The sequence below is a fragment of the Dendropsophus ebraccatus genome, chromosome 13 (genome assembly GCF_027789765.1).
Source record: "Dendropsophus ebraccatus isolate aDenEbr1 chromosome 13, aDenEbr1.pat, whole genome shotgun sequence".
Taxonomy (NCBI): Eukaryota; Metazoa; Chordata; class Amphibia; order Anura; family Hylidae; genus Dendropsophus; species Dendropsophus ebraccatus.
Genome location: NC_091466.1, coordinates 4178181 through 4203629, shown reverse-complemented (window position 1 = coordinate 4203629; position 25449 = coordinate 4178181). Strand labels below are relative to the sequence as shown.

The window sequence follows — 25449 nt, the reverse complement described above, 5'->3', positions numbered from 1 at the left end:
CTTCTCTGTTGGCCTACAGGAGCTGCAGGGTCTCCAGGAGCAGGTGAGGCAGCTGATGCAGGAGAAGCAAAGGCTGGAAGAGTCTCTACGCCAGCGAGACCGTGAGCTGTCTGCCCTTAAGGGGGCGCTGAAGGATGAAGTATCTGGACGCGACCGTGACTCAGAACAACTGCGTGAACAGTTCAGTCGGGAGCTGCAGCAAGCCAAGAAGGAGTATGAGGAGCACATGAGGGTAAGGAGCTGTGCACACGCTGACCGGGTATGTGCGCCCCTCTGTGCCATGGTGCTCCTGGCACTGGGGTACACTAGGTGGCATGTTGCTCCTGGCACTTTGGTACACTAGGTGGCATGGTACTTCTGGCACTGGGGTACACAAGGCGACATGGTGCTCCTGGCACTGATGTACACATGGCGGCATGGTGCTCCTGGCACTGCGGTACACTAGGTGGCATTGTGGTCCTGAAACTGATGTACACATGGTAGGGCCTCTGTATTGTGTCTCTATGGTAGGGGCCTCTGTATTGTGTCTCTATGGTAGGGGCCTCTGTATTGTGTCTCTATGGTAGGGGCCTCTGTATCATGTCTCTATGGTAGGGGCCTCTGTATTGTGTCTCTATGGTAGGGGCCTCTGTATTGTGTCTCTATGGTAGGGGCCTCTGTATTGTGTCTCTATGGTAGGGGCCTCTGTATTGTGTCTCTATGGTAGGGGCCTCTGTATTGTGTCTCTATGGTAGGGGCCTCTGTATTGTGTCTCTATGGTAGGGGCCTCTGTATTGTGTCTCTATGGTAGGGGCCTCTGTATTGTGTCTATATGGTAGGGGCCTCTGTATTATCTCTATGGTAGGGGCCTCTGTATTGTGTCTTTATGGTAGGGGCCTCTGTATTGTGTCTATATGGTAGGGCCTCTGTATTGTGTCTCTATGGTAGGGGCCTCTGTATTGTGTGTCTATATGGTAGGGGCCTCTGTATTGTGTCTCTATGGTAGGGGCCTCTGTTTTGTGTCTCTATGGTAGGGGCCTCTGTATTGTGTCTCTATGGTAGGGGCCTCTGTATCGTGTCTCTATGGTAGGGGCCTCTGTATTGTGTCTCTATGGTAGGGGCCTCTGTATTGTGTCTCTATGGTAGGGGCCTCTGTATTGTGTCTCTATGGTAGGGGCCTCTGTATTGTGTCTCTATGGTAGGGGCCTCTGTATTGTGTCTCTATGGTAGGGGCCTCTGTATTGTGTCTCTATGGTAGGGGCCTCTGTATTGTGTCTCTATGGTAGGGGCCTCTGTATTGTGTCTCTATGGTAGGGGCCTCTGTATTGTGTCTCTATGGTAGGGGCCTCTGTATTGTGTCTATATGGTAGGGGCCTCTGTATTATCTCTATGGTAGGGGCCTCTGTATTGTGTCTTTATGGTAGGGGCCTCTGTTTTGTGTCTCTATGGTAGGGGCCTCTGTATTGTGTCTCTATGGTAGGTGCCTCTGTATTGTCTCTATGGTAGGGGCCTCTGTATTGTGTCTCTATGGTAGGGGCCTCTGTATTGTGTCTCTATGGTAGGGGCCTCTGTATTGTGTCTCTATGGTAGGGGCCTCTGTATTGTGTCTCTATGGTAGGGGCCTCTGTATTGTGTCTATATGGTAAGGCCTCTGTATTGTGTCTTTATGGTAGGGGCCTCTGTATTGTGTCTCTATGGTAGGGGCCTCTGTATTGTGTCTATATGGTAGGGGCCTCTGTATTGTGTCTCTATGGTAGGGGCCTCTGTATTGTGTCTCTATGGTAGGGGCCTCTGTATTGTCTCTATGGTAGGGGCCTGTGTATCATGTCTTTATGGTAGGGGCCTCTGTATTGTCTCTATGGTAGGGGCCTCTGTATTGTGTCTCTATGGTAGGGGCCTCTGTATTGTGTCTATATGGTAAGGCCTCTGTATTGTGTCTTTATGGTAGGGGCCTCTGTATTGTGTCTATATGGTAGGGGCCTCTGTATTGTGTCTATATGGTAGGGGCCTCTGTTTTGTGTCTCTATGGTAGGGGCCTGTGTATTGTCTCTATGGTAGGGGCCTGTGTATCATGTCTTTATGGTAGGGGCCTCTGTATTGTGTCTATATGGTAGGGGCCTCTGTATTGTCTCTATGGTAGGGGCCTCTGTATTGTCTCTATGGTAGGGGCCTGTGTATCATGTCTTTATGGTAGGGCCTCTGTATTGTGTCTCTATGGTAGGGGCCTCTGTATTGTCTCTATGGTAGGGGCCTCTGTATTGTCTCTATGGTAGGGGCCTGTGTATCGTGTCTTTATGGTAGGGCCTCTGTTTTGTGTCTCACAGGAGCTGCAGAAAGTCCAGGACCAAGTGAAGCCTCTGATGCAGGAGAAGCAGCGGCTGGAGGAGACTGTCTACCAACGGGACAGGGAACTATCCTCCCTGAAGGGGGCGCTGAAAGATAAAAAGTCTGGTCACGACCAAGAGGCAGAGAAGATACGCGAACAATTCAACAGGGAGCTGCAACAGGGCAAGAGGGACTATGAGGAGCTCCTGAAGGTGAGGACCACGCAGTGACGAAAAGAGATGGATGAGGAAGGCCTGGGGCAGAAGACGTGAGAAAGAGATGGATGAGGAAGGGCCTGGGGCAGAAGACGTGAGGGAGAGATGGAGGAGGAAGGCCTGGAGCAAAGGACAGGAGGGAAGAGATAGATGAGGAAGGGCCTGGGGCAGAAGACGTGAGGGAAGAGATGGATGAGGAAGGCCTGGGGTGGAACATGTGAGGAAGAGATAGATGAGGAAGGCCTGGAGCAAAGGACAGGAGGGAAGAGATGGATGAAGAAGGGCCTGGGGCAAAAGACAGGAGGGAAGAGATAGATGAGGAAGGCAGGGGCAAAAGACAGGAGGGAAGAGATGGATGAAGAAGGGCCTGGGGCAGAAGACGTGAGGGAAGAGATGGATGAGAAAGGCCTGGGGCAGAAGACGTGAGGGAAGAGATGGATGAGGAAGGCCTGGGGTGGAACATGTGAGGAAGAGATAGATGAGGAAGGCCTGGAGCAAAGGACAGGAGGGAAGAGATGGATGAAGAAGGGCCTGGGGCAAAAGACAGGAGGGAAGAGATAGATGAGGAAGGCAGGGGCAAAAGACAGGAGGGAAGAGATGGATGAGGAAGGGCCTGGGGCAGAAGACATGAGGGAAGAGAGGGATGATGAAGGCCTGGGGTGGAAGACGTGAGGGAAGAGATGGATGAGGAAGGCCTGGGGCAAAGGACAGGAGGGAAGAGATGGATGAAGAAGGGCCTGGGGCAAAAGACAGGAGGGAAGAGATGGATGAGGAAGGGCCTGGGGTAGAAGACATGAGGGAAGAGAGGGATGAGGAAGGCCTGGGGTGGAAGACGTGAGGAAGAGATAGATGAGGAATGCCTGGGGCAAAGGACAGGAGGGAAGAGATGGATGAGGAAGGGCCTGGGGCAGAAGACGTGAGGAAGAGATGGATGAGGAAGGCCTGGGGCAATAGAAGTGAGGAAGAGATGGATGAGGAAGGCCTGGGGCAATAGACGTGAGGAAGAGATGGATGAGGAAGGCCTGGGGCAAAAGACAGAAGGGAAGAGATGGATGAGGAAGGGCCTGGGGCAAAGGACAGGAGGGAAGAGATGGATGAGGAAGGGCCTGGGGCAAAGGACAGGAGGGAAGAGATGGATGAGGAAGGGCCTGGGGCAGAAGATGTGAGCGAAGAGATGGATGAGGAAAGCCTGGAGCAGAAGATGTGAGGGAAGAGATGGATGAGGAAGGGCCTGGGGCAGAAGATGTGAGGGAAGAGATGGATGAGGAAGGGCCTGGGGCAGAAGATGTGAGGGAAGAGATGGATGAGGAAGGGCCTGGGGCAGAAGATGTGAGGGAAGAGATGGATGAGGAAGGGCCTGGGGTGGAACATGTGAGGAAGAGATGGATGAGGAAGGCCTGGGGTGGAAGATGTGAGGAAGTGGGCAAGGAAGGGCCTGAGGTGGAAAACGTGACTCCTCTTAGACTTTTCTTTTGCTTTTAGGTTCAGAGGAAGCTTGAGGATGAGAAGGCAGATGCGGTGCGAATGCGCCAAATGATTGAGAACACCTTACAGGACACACGGGAGGAAAATGATGATCTCCGCAGGAAGATTTTAGGGCTGGAGGCGCAGGTGAAGGAGCTGAAGACATTCTGTGATGATCTCCAGAGGGCAGAGACGCGGCTAAAGGACAAGATCGGCAGAATGGAAGTGAGTGTGAGGGGAAGAACGGTTAACACCTATATAGAGAGGTCTGTCACACCTGTGTAGAGCAGCTCTGTCATATGAGGGTAGCGGTGGCTGAGATCCATGGTCTGCAGCATCACGCCTGTACCCGTCTCGCGCGGGTGACGCCGGCAGACGCCTGTACCCGTCTCGCGCGGCAGACGCCTGTACCCGTCTCGCGCGGCAGACGCCTGTACCCGTCTCGCGCGGCAGACGCCTGTACCCGTCTCGCGCGGCAGACGCCTGTACCCGTCTCGCGCGGCAGACGCCTGTACCCGTCTCGCGCGGCAGACGCCTGTACCCGTCTCGCGCGGCAGACGCCTGTACCCGTCTCGCGCGGCAGACGCCTGTACCCGTCTCGCGCGGCAGACGCCTGTACCCGTCTCGCGCGGCAGACGCCTGTACCCGTCTCGCGCGGCAGACGCCTGTACCCGTCTCGCGCGGCAGACGCCTGTACCCGTCTCGCGCGGCAGACGCCTGTACCCGTCTCGCGCGGCAGACGCCTGTACCCGTCTCGCGCGGCAGACGCCTGTACCCGTCTCGCGCGGCAGACGCCTGTACCCGTCTCGCGCGGCAGACGCCTGTACCCGTCTCGCGCGGCAGACGCCTGTACCCGTCTCGCGCGGCAGACGCCTGTACCCGTCTCGCGCGGCAGACGCCTGTACCCGTCTCGCGCGGCAGACGCCTGTACCCGTCTCGCGCGGCAGACGCCTGTACCCGTCTCGCGCGGCAGACGCCTGTACCCGTCTCGCGCGGCAGACGCCTGTACCCGTCTCGCGCGGCAGACGCCTGTACCCGTCTCGCGCGGCAGACGCCTGTACCCGTCTCGCGCGGCAGACGCCTGTACCCGTCTCGCGCGGCAGACGCCTGTACCCGTCTCGCGCGGCAGACGCCTGTACCCGTCTCGCGCGGCAGACGCCTGTACCCGTCTCGCGCGGCAGACGCCTGTACCCGTCTCGCGCGGCAGACGCCTGTACCCGTCTCGCGCGGCAGACGCCTGTACCCGTCTCGCGCGGCAGACGCCTGTACCCGTCTCGCGCGGCAGACGCCTGTACCCGTCTCGCGCGGCAGACGCCTGTACCCGTCTCGCGCGGCAGACGCCTGTACCCGTCTCGCGCGGCAGACGCCTGTACCCGTCTCGCGCGGCAGACGCCTGTACCCGTCTCGCGCGGCAGACGCCTGTACCCGTCTCGCGCGGCAGACGCCTGTACCCGTCTCGCGCGGCAGACGCCTGTACCCGTCTCGCGCGGCAGACGCCTGTACCCGTCTCGCGCGGCAGACGCCTGTACCCGTCTCGCGCGGCAGACGCCTGTACCCGTCTCGCGCGGCAGACGCCTGTACCCGTCTCGCGCGGCAGACGCCTGTACCCGTCTCGCGCGGCAGACGCCTGTACCCGTCTCGCGCGGCAGACGCCTGTACCCGTCTCGCGCGGCAGACGCCTGTACCCGTCTCGCGCGGCAGACGCCTGTACCCGTCTCGCGCGGCAGACGCCTGTACCCGTCTCGCGCGGCAGACGCCTGTACCCGTCTCGCGCGGCAGACGCCTGTACCCGTCTCGCGCGGCAGACGCCTGTACCCGTCTCGCGCGGCAGACGCCTGTACCCGTCTCGCGCGGCAGACGCCTGTACCCGTCTCGCGCGGCAGACGCCTGTACCCGTCTCGCGCGGCAGACGCCTGTACCCGTCTCGCGCGGCAGACGCCTGTACCCGTCTCGCGCGGCAGACGCCTGTACCCGTCTCGCGCGGCAGACGCCTGTACCCGTCTCGCGCGGCAGACGCCTGTACCCGTCTCGCGCGGCAGACGCCTGTACCCGTCTCGCGCGGCAGACGCCTGTACCCGTCTCGCGCGGCAGACGCCTGTACCCGTCTCGCGCGGCAGACGCCTGTACCCGTCTCGCGCGGCAGACGCCTGTACCCGTCTCGCGCGGCAGACGCCTGTACCCGTCTCGCGCGGCAGACGCCTGTACCCGTCTCGCGCGGCAGACGCCTGTACCCGTCTCGCGCGGCAGACGCCTGTACCCGTCTCGCGCGGCAGACGCCTGTACCCGTCTCGCGCGGCAGACGCCTGTACCCGTCTCGCGCGGCAGACGCCTGTACCCGTCTCGCGCGGCAGACGCCTGTACCCGTCTCGCGCGGCAGACGCCTGTACCCGTCTCGCGCGGCAGACGCCTGTACCCGTCTCGCGCGGCAGACGCCTGTACCCGTCTCGCGCGGCAGACGCCTGTACCCGTCTCGCGCGGCAGACGCCTGTACCCGTCTCGCGCGGCAGACGCCTGTACCCGTCTCGCGCGGCAGACGCCTGTACCCGTCTCGGGCGGCAGACGCCTGTACCCGTCTCGGGCGGCTGACGCCTGTACCCACTGTATTTACTCTTCTATAGAAGTAGTAAAGTGTCGGCTTTCCCCACTGCAGGCGGAACGGCAGAGGATGGAGGAGTCTCTGGGAGAAGCCACAGACCAGGGCCAGGAGTTTGCTTCCACAAGACGGGATCTGGAGAGCCGGCTGGATGAGGCGCAGAGGAACCTAAAGCGTCTGTCCCTGGAGTACGAGGAGCTTCAGGAATGTTACCAGGAGGAGATCCGGCAGAAGGACCAGCTCAAGAAGACCAAGAATGAGCTGGAGGAGCAGAAGAGGCTGCTGGACAAGGCTATGGACAAGCTGACCCGAGAGGTGAGGGCTAGCCAGGGGGGAGGGGAAGATGAGGCTGCTGTCTCTTCTCCCTTGGCTGCCGTCATCTCTTCATCCCTGACTGCTGTCTCTTTTCCTTAGCTGGACAATATGTCCAACGAGTCACGGGACTCCCTGCAGATGCTACAGAGCCAGTTAGAGGAATACAAGGAGAAGTCCCGCAAGGAGATGACCGACTCACAGAAACAAGCAAAGGAGAAAGCAGCGGAAGCGGAGAGACTGCAGATAAATGTCAGCCGGCTGCAGGAAGAGGTATGAAGTGGTGGATGCGCATCAGCAGGGGGCGCTCTACTATAGACACATAGTAAGATATAACGTATACCCCCAGGTGCAGCGTCTGAAGCAAGCGCTCCAGGAGAGTCAGGCAGAGAAGGAGAATGCCCTGCTGGACAAGGAGCTGGTCAGTCAGAGGCTGCAGAGTATACAACAGGATATAGACTCCAAGAGACGCCTCCAGGATGACCGATCCAGGCAGACAAAGGTCCTGGAGGTGAGATGACATTGTGTGTGTCCGGTATATAGTACCTTACGGATCAGTCAGTCTGCACCCCTGGTATATAGTACCTTACGGATCAGTCAGTCTGCACCCCCGGTATATAGTACCTTACGGATCAGTCAGTCTGCACCCCTGGTATATAGTACCTTACGGATCAGTCAGTCTGCACCCCCGGTATATAGTACCTTATGGATATTCTGCACCCCCGGTATATAGTACCTTACGGATCAGTCAGTCTGCACCCCCTGTATATAGTACCTTACGGATCAGTCAGTCTGCACCCCCGGTATATAGTACCTTTTGGATACTCTGCACCCCCGGTATATAGTACCTTACGGATCAGTCAGTCTGAACCCCCGGTATATAGTACCTTACGGATCAGTCAGTCTGCACCCCCGGTATATAGTACCTTACGGATCAGTCAGTCTGCACCCCCGGTATATAGTACCTTATGGATAGTCTGCACCCCTGGTATATAGTACCTTACGGATCAGTCAGTCTGCACCCCCAGTATATAGTAACTTATGGATAGTCTGCACCCCTGGTATATAGTACCTTATGGATCAGTCAGTCTGCACCCCCGGTATATAGTACCTTATGGATCAGTCAGTCTGAACCCCCGGTATATAGTACCTTACGGATCAGTCAGTCTGCACCCCCGGTATATAGTACCTTACGGATCAGTCAGTCTGCACCCCCTGTATATAGTACCTTACGGATCAGTCAGTCTGCACCCCCTGTATATAGTACCTTACGGATCAGTCAGTCTGCACCCCCGGTATATAGTACCTTATGGATATTCTGCACCCCCGGTATATAGTACCTTACGGATCAGTCAGGATAGTCTGCACCCCCGGTATATAGTACCTTACGGATCAGTCAGTCTGCACCCCCGGTATATAGTACCTTACGGATCAGTCAGTCTGCACCCCCGGTATATAGTACCTTATGGATATTCTGCACCCCCGGTATATAGTACCTTACGGATCAGTCAGGATAGTCTGCACCCCCGGTATATAGTACCTTATGGATATTCTGCACCCCCGGTATATAGTACCTTACGGATCAGTCAGGATAGTCTGCACCCCCGGTATATAGTACCGTACGGATCAGTCAGTCTGCACCCCCGGTATATAGTACCTTACGGATCAGTCAGTCTGCACCCCCGGTATATAGTACCTTACGGATCAGTCAGTCTGCACCCCCGGTATATAGTACCTTACGGATCAGTCAGTCTGCACCCCCGGTATATAGTACCTTATGGATATTCTGCACCCCCGGTATATAGTACCTTATGGATATTCTGCACCCCCGGTATATAGTACCTTATGGATATTCTGCACCCCCGGTATATAGTACCTTACGGATCAGTCAGGATAGTCTGCACCCCCGGTATATAGTACCGTACGGATCAGTCAGTCTGCACCCCCGGTATATAGTACCTTATGGATCAGTCAGTCTGCACCCCCAGTATATAGTAACTTATGGATAGTCTGCACCCCTGGTATATAGTACCTTATGGATCAGTCAGTCTGAACCCCCGGTATATAGTACCTTACGGATCAGTCAGTCTGCACCCCCGGTATATAGTACCTTATGGATCAGTCAGTCTGCACCCCCAGTATATAGTAACTTATGGATAGTCTGCACCCCTGGTATATAGTACCTTACGGATCAGTCAGTCTGCACCCCAGGTATATAGTACCTTATGGATATTCTGCACCCCCGGTATATAGTACCTTACGGATCAGTCAGGATAGTCTGCACCCCCGGTATATAGTACCTTACGGATCAGTCAGGATAGTCTGCACCCCTGGTATATAGTACCTTATGGATCAGTCAGTCTGCACCCCTGGTATGTAGTACCTTATGGATAGTCTGCACCCCCAGTATATAGTACCTTATGGATCAGTCAGTCTGCACCCCTGGTATATAGTACCTTATGGATAGTCTGCACCCCCAGTATATAGTACCTTATGGATAGTCTGCACCCCTGGTATATAGTACCTTATGGATCAGTCAGTCTGCACCCCCGGTATATAGTACCTTATGGATAGTCTGCACCCCTGGTATATAGTACCTTATGGATCAGTCAGTCTGCACCCCCAGTATATAGTACCTTATGGATCAGTCAGTCTGCACCCCCAGTATATAGTACCTTATGGATCAGTCAGTCTGCACCCCTGGTATATAGTACCTTATGGATAGTCTGCACCCCCAGTATATAGTACCTTATGGATAGTCTGCACCCCTGGTATATAGTACCTTATGGATCAGTCAGTCTGCACCCCCGGTATATAGTACCTTATGGATAGTCTGCACCCCTGGTATATAGTACCTTACGGATCAGTCAGTCTGCACCCCCGGTATATAGTACCTTATGGATCAGTCAGTCTGCACCCCTGGTATATAGTACCTTATGGATAGTCTGTACCCCCGGTATATAGTACCTTACGGATCAGTCAGTCTGCACCCCCAGTATATAGTACCTTATGGATAGTCTGCACCCCCGGTATCTGTATATTTGTGCCACCTCCTCATCCTCTGTATGGGGGACGTGGCCCCAGCCCCTCTTATATTTTAGAACTATAGGTAATAATAGTGTTGTGCCGCGCTAAAAACTTACCATATTATAATAAAATGGTTAACTAATACACATACTCTCTTCCATGTATTTGTTAAAAATAGTCACTCACTACATTGGTGTCCTGGTTGTGCTCTGACTTGTAGTCCTCCGTATCAGCAGATACAGCATCCGATAGGTTTTAGTTTCTTTCAAATTCCTTTAAGGTCCACGGAATAGGTTAGGGTTCTCTACGTCCTTTGTAGTTGTTTGTAACTTCTTTGCACAGCGTGCGCCCCGGCCGGTGGCGCGTAAACCGCTTGCTAGGATAATCCTGAACGGAGTCCTCTGTGACGTCACAGTCCGGATCGCTGTAGGAGGCAAGAGTGTCCTGAGGATATAATTATTGTTTCATTGAGTGGGAGCAGTAACCACTTGTTGGCAGCTATACGGACACTGGTAACCTACGAGCTGCTGTCTGTCAGGAGCGCGGTTGTTTTTTATACATTTTTTTATATATTTTAGAACTGTTACTCTGTTATGGAGGTGGAGCACGGAGTTGACCCTCACTATTCCACCACAGCGGGGGTGGGGGAGTCCTGGGGTCACTGCCGGCTATATACATACATAATGATGAGCTGTTCCCTGTATACAGGACAGGGTGAAGCGTCTGGAGATGGAGCTGGATGAGGAAAGGAATTCTGTGGAGCTTCTTACTGACCGGGTGAACCGCAGCCGCGACCAGGTAACCACATAGCACCATGTGCCGCCATATACCATAACCGTCTCTTATATAGTAGCCAGCCCTCCCCTATAGTCTCTTATATAGTAGCCAGCCTCCCCATAGTCTCTTATATAGTAGCCAGCCCTCCCCCATAGTCTCTTATATAGTAGCCAGCCTTCCCCTATAGTCTCTTATATAGTAGCTAGCCCTCCCCATAGTCTCTTATATAGTAGCCAGCCCTCCCCCATAGTCTCTTATATAGTAGCCAGCCCTCCCCCATAGTCTCTTATATAGTAGCCAGCCCTCCCCCATAGTCTCTTATATAGTAGCCAGCCCTCCCCCATAGTCTCTTATATAGTAGCCAGCCCTCCCCCATAGTCTCTTATATAGTAGCCAGCCCTCCCCCATAGTCTCTTATATAGTAGCCAGCCCTCCCCCATAGTCTCTTATATAGTAGCCAGCCCTCCCCATAGTCTTATATAGTAGCCAGCCCTCCCCCATAGTCTCTTATATAGTAGCCAGCCCTCCCCCATAGTCTCTTATATAGTAGCCAGCCCTCCCCCATAGTCTCTTATATAGTAGCCAGCCCTCCCCATAGTCTCTTATATATAGTAGCCAGCCCCCCCATAGTCTCTTATATAGTATCCAGCCCTCCCCTATAGTCTCTTATATAGTAGCCAGCCCTCCCCCATAGTCTCTTATATAGTAGCCAGGCTCCCCATAGTCTCTTATATAGTAGCCATCCCTCCCCCATAGTCTTATATAGTAGCCGGCCCTCCCCCATAGTCTCTTATATAGTATCCAGCCCTCCCCTATAGTCTCTTATATAGTAGCCTGCCCTCCCCCATAGCCCCTTATATAGTATCCAGCCCTCCCCTATAGTCTCTTATATAGTAGCCAGCCCTCCCCTATAGTCTCTTATATAGTAGCCAGCCCTCCCCCATAGTCTCATTTAGTAGCCAGCCCTCCCCATAGTCTCATTTAGTAGCCAGCCCTCCCCTATAGTCTCTTATATAGTAGCCTGCCCTCCCCCATAGTCTCATTTAGTAGCCAGCCCTCCCCTATAGTCTCTTGGATTGTAACTGGCACCTAGAATAGTTGTTAAAGGGAACCTGTCACCTGTGGACGGTACCCCCAAACCCACCCTACCCCTGGATACAGTCCCCCATACTTACCCCATCCTGCCGGTCATGCTGCAGAGAAACCGTCGTCCAATCATTTTCTCATGTAAGTATGGGGGGCTGTATCCGGAGGTAGGTTGGGTTTGGGGGGCTGTATCCGGGGATAGGGTGGGTTTGGGGGGCTGTATCCGGGGGTAGGGTGGGTTTGGGGGGCTGTATCCGGGGGTAGGGTGGGTTTGGGGGGGCTGTATCCGGGGGTAGGGTGGGTTTGGGGGGGGGCTGTATCCGGGGGTAGGGTGGGTTTGGGGGGCTGTATCCGGGGGTAGGGTGGGTTTGGGGGGGGCTGTATCCGGGGGTAGGGTGGGTTTGGGGGGGGCTGTATCCGGGGGTAGGGTGGGTTTGGGGGGGGCTGTATCCGGGGGTAGGGTGGGTTTGGGGGCCTGTATCCGGGGGTAGGGTGGGTTTGGGGGGGCTGTATCCAGGGGTAGGGTGGGTTTGGGGGGGCTGTATCCGGGGGTAGGGTGGGTTTGGGGGCCATCCAGGGGGTGACAGGTTGTCCCATTAGCTTGGAGTCACCCTTTTCTGGGGCCCCAGAGGCCGCGGGATGTGCCCAGCAAAGGACGTGTGGTCTATGGCCTACAAGACTATAATATGGACGGTCTGAGCTGCTGTCCGGACCTCCCATAATATAATCTAATGCAATGGTGGGCCAGATGTAATTCAAACTGTGAACTGCCTGGTGGGCTCAGTACAATGGCCAGAGTCTGCCATGACTGCCCTAGATACTAAATGTCTGATGGACTAGTATGAGATGCAATGCTGCTCCCGAGTTTTGTCGTGTTCCCTGAGATCTCGCTTACGTCTAACGCTCGTATTCTTATTTTCTGTGTCGTACATTATATAAACTAGATCCGTAGTGTCACAATCTATATGTTGTTTTATATCATCATTTTTCACATAAAATTAGACGGTTTAGCAAAGTTGCTTGTCCTACACGGATGTCTCCCGCACTTAAAGAACCCCGACTGCTGTAACCAAGTCGCCCCTTGTGTAGTTATCATGCTGGGGGACAAGATGTCGCCAAGAGTTCCAGCCTCTTACAGAACAATATGTGTGCGGGGAGATAGAGGTAGCGTATAGCTCCATAGGTGTAATAGGAAAGATGTGGAGTGGATACAGGGAGAGCACACTGTCCCCTATAGGTGTATACGCAGAGCACACTGTCCCCTATAGGTGTATACGCAGAGCACACTGTCCCCTATAGGTGTATACGCAGAGCACACTGTCCCCTATAGGTGTATACGCAGAGCACACTGTCCCCTAGAGGTGTATACGCAGAGCACACCGCCCCTAGAGGTGTATACGCAGAGCACACTGTCCCCTATAGGTGTATACGCAGAGCACACCGCCCCCTATAGGTGTATACGCAGAGCACACCGCCCCCTAGAGGTGTATACGCAGAGCACACCGCCCCCTAGAGGTGTATACGCAGAGCACACTGTCCCCTATAGGTGTATACGCAGAGCACACCGTCCCCTATAGGTGTATACGCAGAGCACACCGTCCCCTATAGGTGTATACGCAGAGCACACCGTCCCCTATAGGTGTATACGCAGAGCACACTGTCCCCTATAGGTGTATACGCAGAGCACACTGCCCCCTATAGGTGTATACGCAGAGCACACTGTCCCCTATAGGTGTATACGCAGAGCACACTGTCCCCTATAGGTGTATACGCAGAGCACACTGTCCCCTATAGGTGTATACGCAGAGCACACTGTCCCCTATAGGTGTATATGCAGAGCACACTGTCCCCTAGAGGTGTATACGCAGAGCACACTGTCCCCTATAGGTGTATACGCAGAGCACACCGTCCCCTATAGGTGTATACGCAGAGCACACCGTCCCCTATAGGTGTATACGCAGAGCACACTGTCCCCTATAGGTGTATACGCAGAGCACACCGTCCCCTATAGGTGGATACAGGGAGAGCACACTGTCCCGTATAGGTGTATACGCAGAGTACACTGTCCCCTATAGGTGTATACGCAGAGCACACTGTCCCCTATAGGTGTATACGCAGAGCACACCGTCCCCTATAGGTGTATACGCAGAGCACACCGTCCCCTATAGGTGTATACGCAGAGCACACTGTGCCCTATAGGTGTATACGCAGAGCACACTGTGCCCTATAGGTGTATACGCAGAGCACACTGTGCCCTAGAGGTGTATACGCAGAGCACACCGCCCCCTATAGGTGTATACGCAGAGCACACTGTCCCCCTATAGGTGTATACGCAGAGCACACTGTCCCCCTAGAGGTGTATACGCAGAGCACACCACCCCCTATAGGTGTATACGCAGAGCACACTGTCCCCCTATAGGTGTATACGCAGAGCACACTGTCCCCTAGAGGTGTATACGCAGAGCACACCGCCCCCTAGAGGTGTATACGCAGAGCACACTGTCCCCCTATAGGTGTATACGCAGAGCACATTGTATTCTCACCGGTATCTCTGTTCCCCGCACAGATGGAGCAGCTCCGGGCTGAGCTCATGCAGGAGAGAACCAGCCGCCAGGACCTGGAGTGTGACAAGATCTCTCTGGAGAGACAGGTGGGGGCGCTCTAACTGACAGATGTCTATATCAACTTTATAGGACTTAGAGAACCGCATTGCTCCCCTCTACCTGCAGGTGGCAGTAGTGCTATATGTTCTCCATGGCAGACATCACTTTATTCTGTAGGAGTAAATCACCTGAACAAAAACAAACCCCTCCCTTATTACATCTCCTTGTGAAAAGAAGTCAGCGTGTGATACGTCTAGTATCTAAGCAGCATGAGGACAGTGACTGACTTCAATGAGAGAATACCGACCCCTCATACACCCTCACTGTACAGGGCGGGATACTGACCCCTCATACACCGACACTGTATAGGGTGGGATACCGACCTCTCATACACACACTGTACAGGGCGGGATACCGACCCGTCATATACACACACTGTACAGGGCGGGATACCGACCCGTCATATACACACACTGTACAGGGCGGGATACTGACCCCTCATACACACACTGTACAGGGCGGGGATACTGACCCCTCATACACACACACTGTACAGGGCGGGATACTGACCCCTCATACACTCACACTGTACAGGGCGGGATACCGACCCCTCATACACACACTGTACAGGGCGGGATACCGACCCGTCATATACACACACTGTACAGGGCGGGATACTGACCCCTCATACACACACACACACACACACACTGTACAGGGCGGGATACCGACCCCTCATACACACACTGTACAGGGCGGGGATACTGACCCCTCATACACATACACTGTACAGGGCGGGGATACTGACCCCTCATACACATAACACTGTACAGGGCGGGGATACTGACCCCTCATACACTCACACTGTACAGGGCGGGGATACTGACCCCTCATACACATACACTGTGCAGGGCGGGGATACTGACCCCTCATACACATACACTGTACAGGGCGGGGATACTGACCCCTCATACACATACACTGTACAGGGCGGGGATACCGACCCCTCATACACATACACTGTACAGGATACCGACTCCTCATACACTCACACTGTACAGGGCGGGATACCGACCCCTCATACACACACTGTACAGGGCGGGATACCGACCCGTCATACACACACTGTACAGGGCGGGATACCGACCCCTCATACACACACACACACACACACTGTACAGGGCGGGATACCGACCCCTCATACACACACTGTCCAGGGCGGGATACTGACCCCTTATACACACACTGTACAGGGCGGGGATACTGACCCCTCATACACACACACTGTACAGGGCGGGATACCGACCCCTCATACACATACACTGTACAGGATACCGACTCCTCATACACTCACACTGTACAGCATACTGACCCCTCATACACACACTGTACAGGATACAGACTCCTCATACACACACACACTGTACAGGGCGGGATACCGACCCCTCATACACATACACATACACTGTACAGGGCGGGATACTGACCCCTCATACACACACTGTACAGGGCGGGATACTGACCCCTTATACACACACTGTACAGGGCGGGGATACTAACCCCTCATACACACACACACGTTACAGGGCGGGATACCGACTCCTCATACACTTACACTGTACAGGGCGGGATACCGAGCCCTCATACACACACACAGTGTACAGCATACTGACCCCTCATACACACACAGTGTACAGCATACTGACCCCTCATACACACACTGTTTAGGATACTGACCCCTCATACACACACACTGTACAGGGCAGGATACTGACCCCTCATACACACACACTGTACAGGATACCGACCCCTCATACACACACACACACACACTATACAGGATACCAACCCCTCATACACCAACACTGTACAGGGTGGGATACTGACCCCTCATACACACACACTGTTTAGGATACTGACCCCTCATACACACACACTGTACAGGATACCGACCCCTCATACACACACATTGTATAGAATACTGACCCCTCATACACACACTGTACAGGGCGGGATACTGACCCCTTATACACACATTGTGTGTATAAGGGGTCAGTATCCTATACAATGTGTGTGTATAAGGGGTCAGTATCCCGCCCTGTACAGTGTGTGTGTATAAGGGGTCGGTATCCTGTACAATGTGTGTGTATAAGGGGTCAGTATCCCGCCCTGTACAGTGTGTGTGTGTGTGTATAAGGGGTCAGTATCCTATACACACTGTACAGGGTGGGATACTGACCCCTTATACACACACATTGTATAGGATACTGACCCCTTATACACACACATTGTACAGGATACTGACCCCTAATACATACATACATACACACACACACACACACACACACACACACACACACACACACACACACTGTTCAGGGCAGGATACTGACCTCATACATACACACACACACACACACTGTACAGGATACTGACTCCTCATACACACACACACACACACACACACACACAAACACACTGTACAGGATACTGACCCCTTATACACACACACTGTACATGGCGGGATATTGACCCCTTATACACACACATTATATAGGATACTGACCTCTCATACACACACACTGTTCAGGATACTGACCCCTAATACACACACACACACACACACACACACACACTCACACTGTTCAGGGCAGGATACTGACCTCTCTCACACACACACACACACACACACACACATACACACACACACTGTACAGGATACTGACCCCTCATACACACACACACACACACACTGTACAGGATACTGACCCCTCATACACACACACTGTACAGGATACTGACCCCTCATACACACACACTGTACAGGATACTGACCCCTCATACACACACACACACTGTACAGGATACTGACCCCTCATACACACACACTGTACAGGATACTGACCCCTCATACACACACTGTACAGGATACCGACCCCTTATACACACACACTGTACATGGCGGGATACTGACCCCTTATACACACACATTATATAGGATACTGACCTCTTATACACACACACTGTTCAGGATACTGACCCCTAATACACACACACACACACACACACACACACACTGTTCAGAGCAGGATACTGACCTCTTATATACACACACACACACACACACTGTACAGGATACTGACCCCTCATACACACACACACACACACACACACACACACTACAGGATACTGACCCCTCATACACACACACTGTACAGGATACTGACCCCTCATACACACACACTGTACAGGATACTGACCCCTCATACACACACACACACTGTACAGGATACTGACCCCTCATACACACACACTGTACAGGATACTGACCCCTTATACACACACTGTACAGGATACTGACCCCTCATACACACACACTGTACAGGATACTGACCCCTCATACACACACACTGTACAGGATACTGACCCCTCATACACACACACTGTACAGGATACTGACCCCTCATACACACACACTGTACAGGATACTGACCCCTCATACACACACACTGTACAGGATACTGACCCCTCATACACACACACTGTACAGGATACTGACCCCTCATACACACACACTGTACAGGATACTGACCCCTCATACACACACACTGTACAGGATACTGACCCCTCATACACACACATTGTACAGGATACTGACCCCTTATACACACACACTATACAGAACACTGACCCCCTCATACACACTCACTGTACAGGGCGGGATAGTGACCCCTCATACACACACACACTGTACAGGGCGGGATACTGACCCCTCATACACACACATTGTACAGGGTGGGATCACTGCTGTCTGGGTGTGAGTTATGTGTTGTGGAAGTGGCTTGTAAAGTGTAGTATATATACTCAGCCGCCATTGATGTTTGTGTCTCAGAATAAAGACTTAAAGAACCGTTTGGCTGGGATGGAGGGCCAGCAGAAACCCAATGCCAGTGTGTCCCACCTGGAGGCCAAGCTGCAGGAGATCCAGGAGCGTCTGCAGATGGAGGAGAGGTATGGGGGTCTGTCTGTGGTGTAGTGCCTGGTGATGGGAGGTGTGGTTGTGGGGGGGGGGGGGCACCTCCTCGGGGGTCAGTAGTGTATGGTGATGGGAGGTGTGGTTGTGGGGGGGGGGGGGGGGCACCTCCTCGGGGGTCAGTAGTGTATGGTGATGGGAGGTGTGGTTGTGGGGGGGGGGGGGACACCTCCTCGGGGGTCAATGGTGTATGGTGATGGGAGGGGTGGTTGTGGGGGGCACCTCCTCGAGGGTCAGTAGTGTATGGTGATGGGAGGAGTGGTTGTGGGAGGGGGGCACCTCCTCGGGGGTCAGTAGTGTATGGTGATGGGAGGGGTGGTTGTGGGGGGCACCTCCTCGGGGGTCAGTAGTGTATGGTGATGGGAGGGGTGGTTGTGGGGGGCACCTCCTCGGGGGTCAGTAGTGTATGGTGATGGGTGGTTGTGGGGGGGGGGGGGGCACCTCCTCGGGGGTCAGTAGTGTATGGTGATGGGTGGTTGTGGGGGGGGGGGCGCACCTCCTCGGGGGTCAATGGTGTATGGTGATGGGTGGTTGTGGGGGGGGGGCACCTCCTCGGGGGTCAGTAGTGTATGGTGATGGGTGGTTGTTGGGGGGGGGGGGGGCACCTCCTCGGGGGTCAATTGGTGTGGTTGGAGTGGTTGTGGGAGGGGGGCACCTCCTCGGGGGTCAGTAGTGTATGGTGATGGGAGGGGTGGTTGTGGGGGGCACCTCCTCGGGGGTCAGTAGTGTATGGTGATGGGAGGGGTGGTTGTGGGGGGCACCTCCTCGGGGGTCAGTAGTGTATGGTGATGGGAGGGGTGGTTGTGGGGGGCACCTCCTCGGGGGTCAGTAGTGTATGGTGATGGGAGGAGTGGTTGTGGGAGGGGGGCACCTCCTCGGGGGTCAGTAGTGTATGGTGATGGGTGGTTGTGGGGGGGGGGCACCTCCTCGGGGGTCAGTAGTGTATGGTGATGGGTGGTTGTGGGGGGGGGGGGGCGCACCTCCTCGGGGGTCAATGGTGTATGGTGATGGGTGGTTGTGGGGGGGGGGGCACCTCCTCGGGGGTCAGTAGTGTATGGTGATGGGTGGTTGTGGGGGGGGGGGGGCACCTCCTCGGGGGTCAATTGGTGTGGTTGGAGTGGTTGTGGGAGGGGGGCACCTCCTCGGGGGTCAGTAGTGTATGGTGATGGGAGGGGTGGTTGTGGGGGGCACCTCCTTGGGGGTCAGTAGTGTATGGTGATGGGAGGGGTGGTTGTGGGGGGCACCTCCTTGGGGGTCAGTAGTGTATGGTGATGGGAGGGGTGGTTGTGGGGGGCACCTCCTTGGGGGTCAGTAGTGTATGGTGATGGGAGGGGTGGTTGTGGGGGGCACCTCCTCGGTGGTCAGTAGTGTATGGTGATGGGAGGGGTGGTTATGGGGGGCACCTCCTCGGGGGTCAGTAGTGTATGGTGATGGGAGGAGTGGTTGTGGGGGGAACCTCCTCGGGGGCCAGGGATGATAGTGGATGATTGTAGGTCATGTATTGCTGCATGGTGCGGCTCCTGTTTATTATATGGAGGATGAAAAATAGAAATGATAATAGACAGACAGATAAGGGGCGTTTATGATCTACCTCTTCAGGGAGAAGAACACATTACAGTCCGCAAACCGGAAACTGGAGAGGAAACTGAAGGAGCTAAACATTCAGCTGGAGGATGAGAGACTCCAAGTCACCGACCAGAAGGACCAGGTAGGATGCGGACCTTCTCCGGTGCCGTCCCCTCATAACAGCCCACCACTAACTATCTTCCTCCATCTCGTCCTCTCAGCTCAACCTGAGGGTGAAGGCTCTGAAGAGGCAGGTGGATGAGGCCGAGGAGGAGATCGAGCGTCTGGAGGGGTTGAGGAAGAAGGCTCAGCGAGAACTAGAAGAGCAGATGGAGATCAATGAGCAGCTCCAGGGCCGCCTGAAAACTGTGGAGAAAGAGTCACGGTAAGAACACCATGTAGTCCAGAAAGAAAGTAGATGCTCCCAGCTCCGTAAAAACTTGTATCTTTATTACGAATGCATCTTAAAATAACAAACAAATAAAAGCATAGCAGCGCCGACGCGTTGCGAGGTATAACCTCTTAATCTGGTAAGGAGGCCATGTCCCAGCGTCTCTACAAGGGCTTCACCATGTAGTGTCTGGTAAGGAGGCCACGTCCTAGCGTCTCTACAAGGGCTTCACCATGTAGTGTCTGGTAAGGAGGCCACGTCCCAGCATCTCTACAAGGGCTTCACCATATAGTGTCTGGTAAGGAGGCCACGTCCCAGCGTCTCTACAAGGGCTTCACCATGTAGTGTCTGGTAAGGAGGCCACGTCCCAGCGTCTCTACAAGGGCTTCACCATGTAGTGTCTGGTAAGGAGGCCACGTCCTAGAGTCTCTACAAGGGCTTCACCATATAGTGTCTGGTAAGGAGGCCACGTCCCAGCGTCTCTTCTACAAGGGTTTCACCATGTAGTGTCTGGTAAGGAGAACACATCCCAGCGTCTCTACAAGGACCGGACCGGCTTCACCATATGGGGGAGGTCTGGTATGGAGAACACGTGAAGCAGTTGCTGGTTACTCACAGACACTGTAATTTCTGAAGGACATCAGAATGGAGATCAAACATTCTTATTGTTCTTCCATGGTCTTCTCTAACCCTCACCTCTTCATCTTCACAGACGTAAGCCGGTCCGTCCTGCGGCAGATGATGACCTCAGCTCGGATGATGGAACTTATGATCCCAGCTCGATCGCCTCACTCCTCACTGAGAGTAACCTCCAGACCAGTTCCTGCTGACCATGTGACGGACGTTAAGCTTCAGTGCTGGACAGGAGGTCACTGGGCTGTGCTGCCTGTGGATCCCTGAGCATTACATTGCCTCCCGTGCGTGTCCGTGTAGGAGCCTGGAGAAGGAGATTGACCCCGTCTGGATGGTGGTACCCCCATCATCCAGACCCTGTCTACTGTATGGAGAATGTAGCCCACCGTGCCTTTCTGTGTCTGTGGACTCTCTGCTTATCCATAACCGCACTCTAGAAGCTAAGAGCCCGTCCAGCTGCATTTGGCCCTACACATGACCGGTTGTGCCTCAGTAGAGACCTATAAGGTGCTAGATGCCACGTATCCAGCTACATCCAATGAGTGCCTCTGTACCACTGCACCACTGACTGCGAGTAGAGAGCGGCAGAGCCTCGGCCTCTGTACTCACACTTTCCTACCCGAGCCACGGTGTGCTGCACGTGTGTCATTTTCTAATGGAGCGGGTGTAATATGACTGTATAATCCACGTTACTATGGGAAGCAAAGGAGCGTTTATAAAGTGCAAATAATATATGGGTGATGGGGTAAGCACATTCCTGCAGAGTATATATAACTCCATGGGGGTATGAAGCAAAGATCTATAAATCAAATGCATATAATAATATATATAATCAGCCAGAGGTGCGGAGTGGATGTTGGGGGAGGGGGCTGCATGTTCTGCACCTCTCGGGGGGGCCATGCTGATGTCTCTATGTGAATGGGTGTTGCATGGCGTCCTTCTTCTCTACAGATGAATTATTTGTATATTGGAATCTGATTTTGTATCTGATCCCGGAGCCGATGTATAAGTCACATTAAATAAAGAACCTCTGATTTTCTATATGGTCCTCAGATAGGTCTTCAGGAAGCCCCAGCCGCTCATGTAAGAACCTGACAAAGACTCCTCACAACAGGTTTTCTTTATGTAAAATTCTCCAGACGTGACCCGATAAGATTCCTGAGTACTTGGTGGATTTGTCCCAATTTTACATTTATCATAATCTACTACAAAACCAACAGATGTCACATCATAGTAATGGGAGCAGTGACATCACTGAGAATACAGCCTATCCATCACTAGAGATCAGTGACATCACTGAGAATACAGCCTATCCATCACTAGAGATCAGCAGTGACATCACTGAGAATACAGCCTATCCATCACTAGATATCAGTGACATCACTGAGAAAACAGCCTATCCATCACTAGAGATCAGTGACATCACTGAGAATACAGCCTATCCATCACTAGAGATCAGTGACATCACTGAGAATACAGCCTATCCATCACTAGAGATCAGTGACATCACTGAGAATACAGCCTATCCATCACTAGAGATCAGTGACATCACTGAGAATACAGCCTATCCATCACTAGAGATCAGTGACATCACTGAGAATACAGCCTATCCATCACTAGAGAGCAGTGACATCACTGAGAATACAGCCTATCCATCACTAGAGAGCAGTGACATCACTGAGAATACAGCCTATCCATCACTAGAGATCAGCAGTGACATCACTGAGAACACAGCCTATCCATCACTAGAGATCAGTGACATCACTGAGAATACAGCCTATCCATCACTAGAGATCAGCGGTGACATCACTGAGAATACAGCCTATCCATCACTAGAGATCAGCGGTGACATCACTGAGAATACAGCCTATCCATCACTAGAGATCAGCGGTGACATCACTGAGAATACAGCCTATCCATCACTAGAGATCAGCGGTGACATCACTGAGAATACAGCCTATCCATCACTAGAGATCAGCAGTGACATCACTGAGAATACAGCCTATCCATCACTAGAGATCAGTGACATCACTGAGAATACAGCCTATCCATCACTAGAGATCAGTGACATTACTGAGAATACAGCCTATCCATCACTAGAGATCAGTGACATCACTGAGAATACAGCCTATCCATCACTAGAGATCAGTGACATCCCTGAGAATACAGCCTATCCATCACTAGAGATCAGCAGTGACATCCCTGAGAATACAGCCTATCCATCACTAGAGATCAGTGACATCCCTGAGAATACAGCCTATCCATCACTAGAGATCAGTGACATCACTGACAATACAGCCTATCCATCACTAGGGATCAGTGACATCACTGAGAATACAGCCTATCCATCACTAGAGATCAGCGACATCACTGAGAATACAGCCTATCCATCACTAGAGATCAGCAGTGACATCACTGAGAATACAGCCTATCCATCACTAGAGATCAGCGGTGACATCACTGAGAATACAGCCTATCCATCACTAGAGATCAGTGACATCACTGAGAACCATGTATCTACATTGTTGCTGTTTTCCTTCTGAAAATCGAAACTGAATTATTTTTTTTTTACTTTTTTGGTATTTTATAAATCCTTCTTTTTTAACACTGTCCGAGTCCTTCTGGGCACGTTTTCCATCAGACTAGAGCATAATCTGCCCCCAGGTCTCTTCTACATTCCCAATGTTGGTGTATCCTAGTTCACTCACCTGGGTACGAATACAGCTTTTTCTTCAGCCCTACCCACAAGTGTTGGATTGGGTTGAGGTCTGGTGACCATGGGTGGACAGTACAGCAAATATACTACATTGTCGGTGAATCCTTTCTTTGCCGATCTCTGAATATGCTTAGGGCCCTATTCCACCGGACGATTATCGTTCAGATTATCGTTAAATCGTTCGAATCTAAACGATAATCGTTCGGTTGAAATGCAGTAGGGTTGTTGTCCTGTTGGAATGCTATGTCGTCCGTTTCATAGCCATAGTACTCAAAGCTAGCCGTCTTTTAGGATACTCACATATAGCTCACCATCAATCGCAATCAAGTATCCAACAACCCCATATCATCAGGCTTCCTCCAGCAAACTTTACAGTTCCTTCAGTCTCTTGACCCATTAGCCTTCTTTTCCCTTAATTTTTCCTGACCCATTCGCATCCATCAGACTCCGGTTCGTTGACTTTCATCTTTTCACTCCAAATCATCTGTTTCCAATCGTCTACTCTCAACTTTTTGTACTTTAGGTTTTTTTTTGTAAAATGAGCCAAGAATTCTTGTGACAATATTGAAGTTGAGGCTTCTTCCCCTTTTTCGGGCCACCGTTCCATACTTGGGTAACGTGTGTATTACATGGATGTCTGTGAGCTCACTATTATGAATCATACGAGCCGCCTTCACGAGCACTATATGACGTTGTGCAGTGGAGTACAGGCGAGTGTCTGACTAGGGTACGATGATAAAGGTCGGCTTGTCAGCCGGTGGTGGCAGGGGCGGACATGGGGTCACTGCTCCTGTTTGTGAAGCTTCTTCTACATTCCTGAAGCCTGAGCTCACCCCAGGGCCTCCCAGTCCCAGGACAAGTGGTCAGAAAGTGTAAACTACCTAAACTTCTGCTGCAAGATGCCCTGAAACATGGCGGAGGAAATGATTCACTTACTGCAAATACCAACCCATTGTTATAAAGTCACAGGGACAGCAGTATGTATCTAAGCCCATCATGTGCGATACCATCTGCAGAGCCTCTGTATCTAATCCTACTATGTGTAATACTACCTGATGAGCTGCTGTTTCTAATCCTATTAGCTGTCAGGTGTGATACATCAGACGCAATCGAGTCTTATAACTGGTTATATGATCTGGAGCCAGAGGAACACGTCAGTCTTCAGGATCACAATACGAGGCATGATTAAAAGTCATATAAAATACATATGGATCATATTGGGGCCGTGAACAATTGTAAGTTTAGGACCTCAATAAAGTGACGCGCAGATATTTTAATACATGACAAGGCTGTAGAGTTTCCCATGAGATGCAGCTTGTACATGATCTGTTATAGATGTTAGGTCAGTGACACAGAACTGCTGTCCCCTAACACTATAGAGTTTCCCATGAGATGCAGCTTGTACATGATCTGGTATACAGTAGATGTTAGATCAGTGACACAGAACTGTTGTCCCCTAACACTATAGAGTTTCCCATGAGATGCAGCTTGTACATGATCTGGTATACAGTAGATGTTAGATCAGTAACACAGAACTGCTGTCCCCTAACACTATAGAGTTTCCCATGAGATGCAGCTTGTACATGATCTGGTATACAGTAGATGTTAGATCAGTGACACAGAACTGTTGTCCCCTAACACTATAGAGTTTCCCATGAGATGCAGCTTGTACATGATCTGGTATACAGTAGATGTTAGATCAGTAACACAGAACTGTTGTCCCCTAACA

General features: G+C 52.7%; 1 protein-coding gene across 5 annotated transcripts in view; it reads left to right on the top strand.

Moving 5' to 3' along the window:
- The window catches only part of CGN (cingulin), a 47403-nt gene extending 25358 nt beyond the window's left edge, over window positions 1–22045 (top strand). For all 5 annotated transcript variants that reach the window (XM_069951412.1, XM_069951408.1, XM_069951409.1 and 2 more), the window contains 12 exons: window positions 20–232; window positions 2304–2516; window positions 4002–4208; window positions 6634–6891; window positions 6991–7161; window positions 7238–7399; window positions 10624–10713; window positions 14345–14428; window positions 18274–18392; window positions 20014–20122; window positions 20202–20365; window positions 21084–22045. In XM_069951412.1, the coding sequence (XP_069807513.1) occupies window positions 20–232; window positions 2304–2516; window positions 4002–4208; window positions 6634–6891; window positions 6991–7161; window positions 7238–7399; window positions 10624–10713; window positions 14345–14428; window positions 18274–18392; window positions 20014–20122; window positions 20202–20365; window positions 21084–21201 (1908 nt within the window). In that variant the 3' untranslated portion in view covers window positions 21202–22045. The remainder of the gene's footprint in view (window positions 1–19; window positions 233–2303; window positions 2517–4001; window positions 4209–6633; window positions 6892–6990; window positions 7162–7237; window positions 7400–10623; window positions 10714–14344; window positions 14429–18273; window positions 18393–20013; window positions 20123–20201; window positions 20366–21083) is intronic.
- Window positions 22046–25449: the final 3404 nt, after the last annotated feature.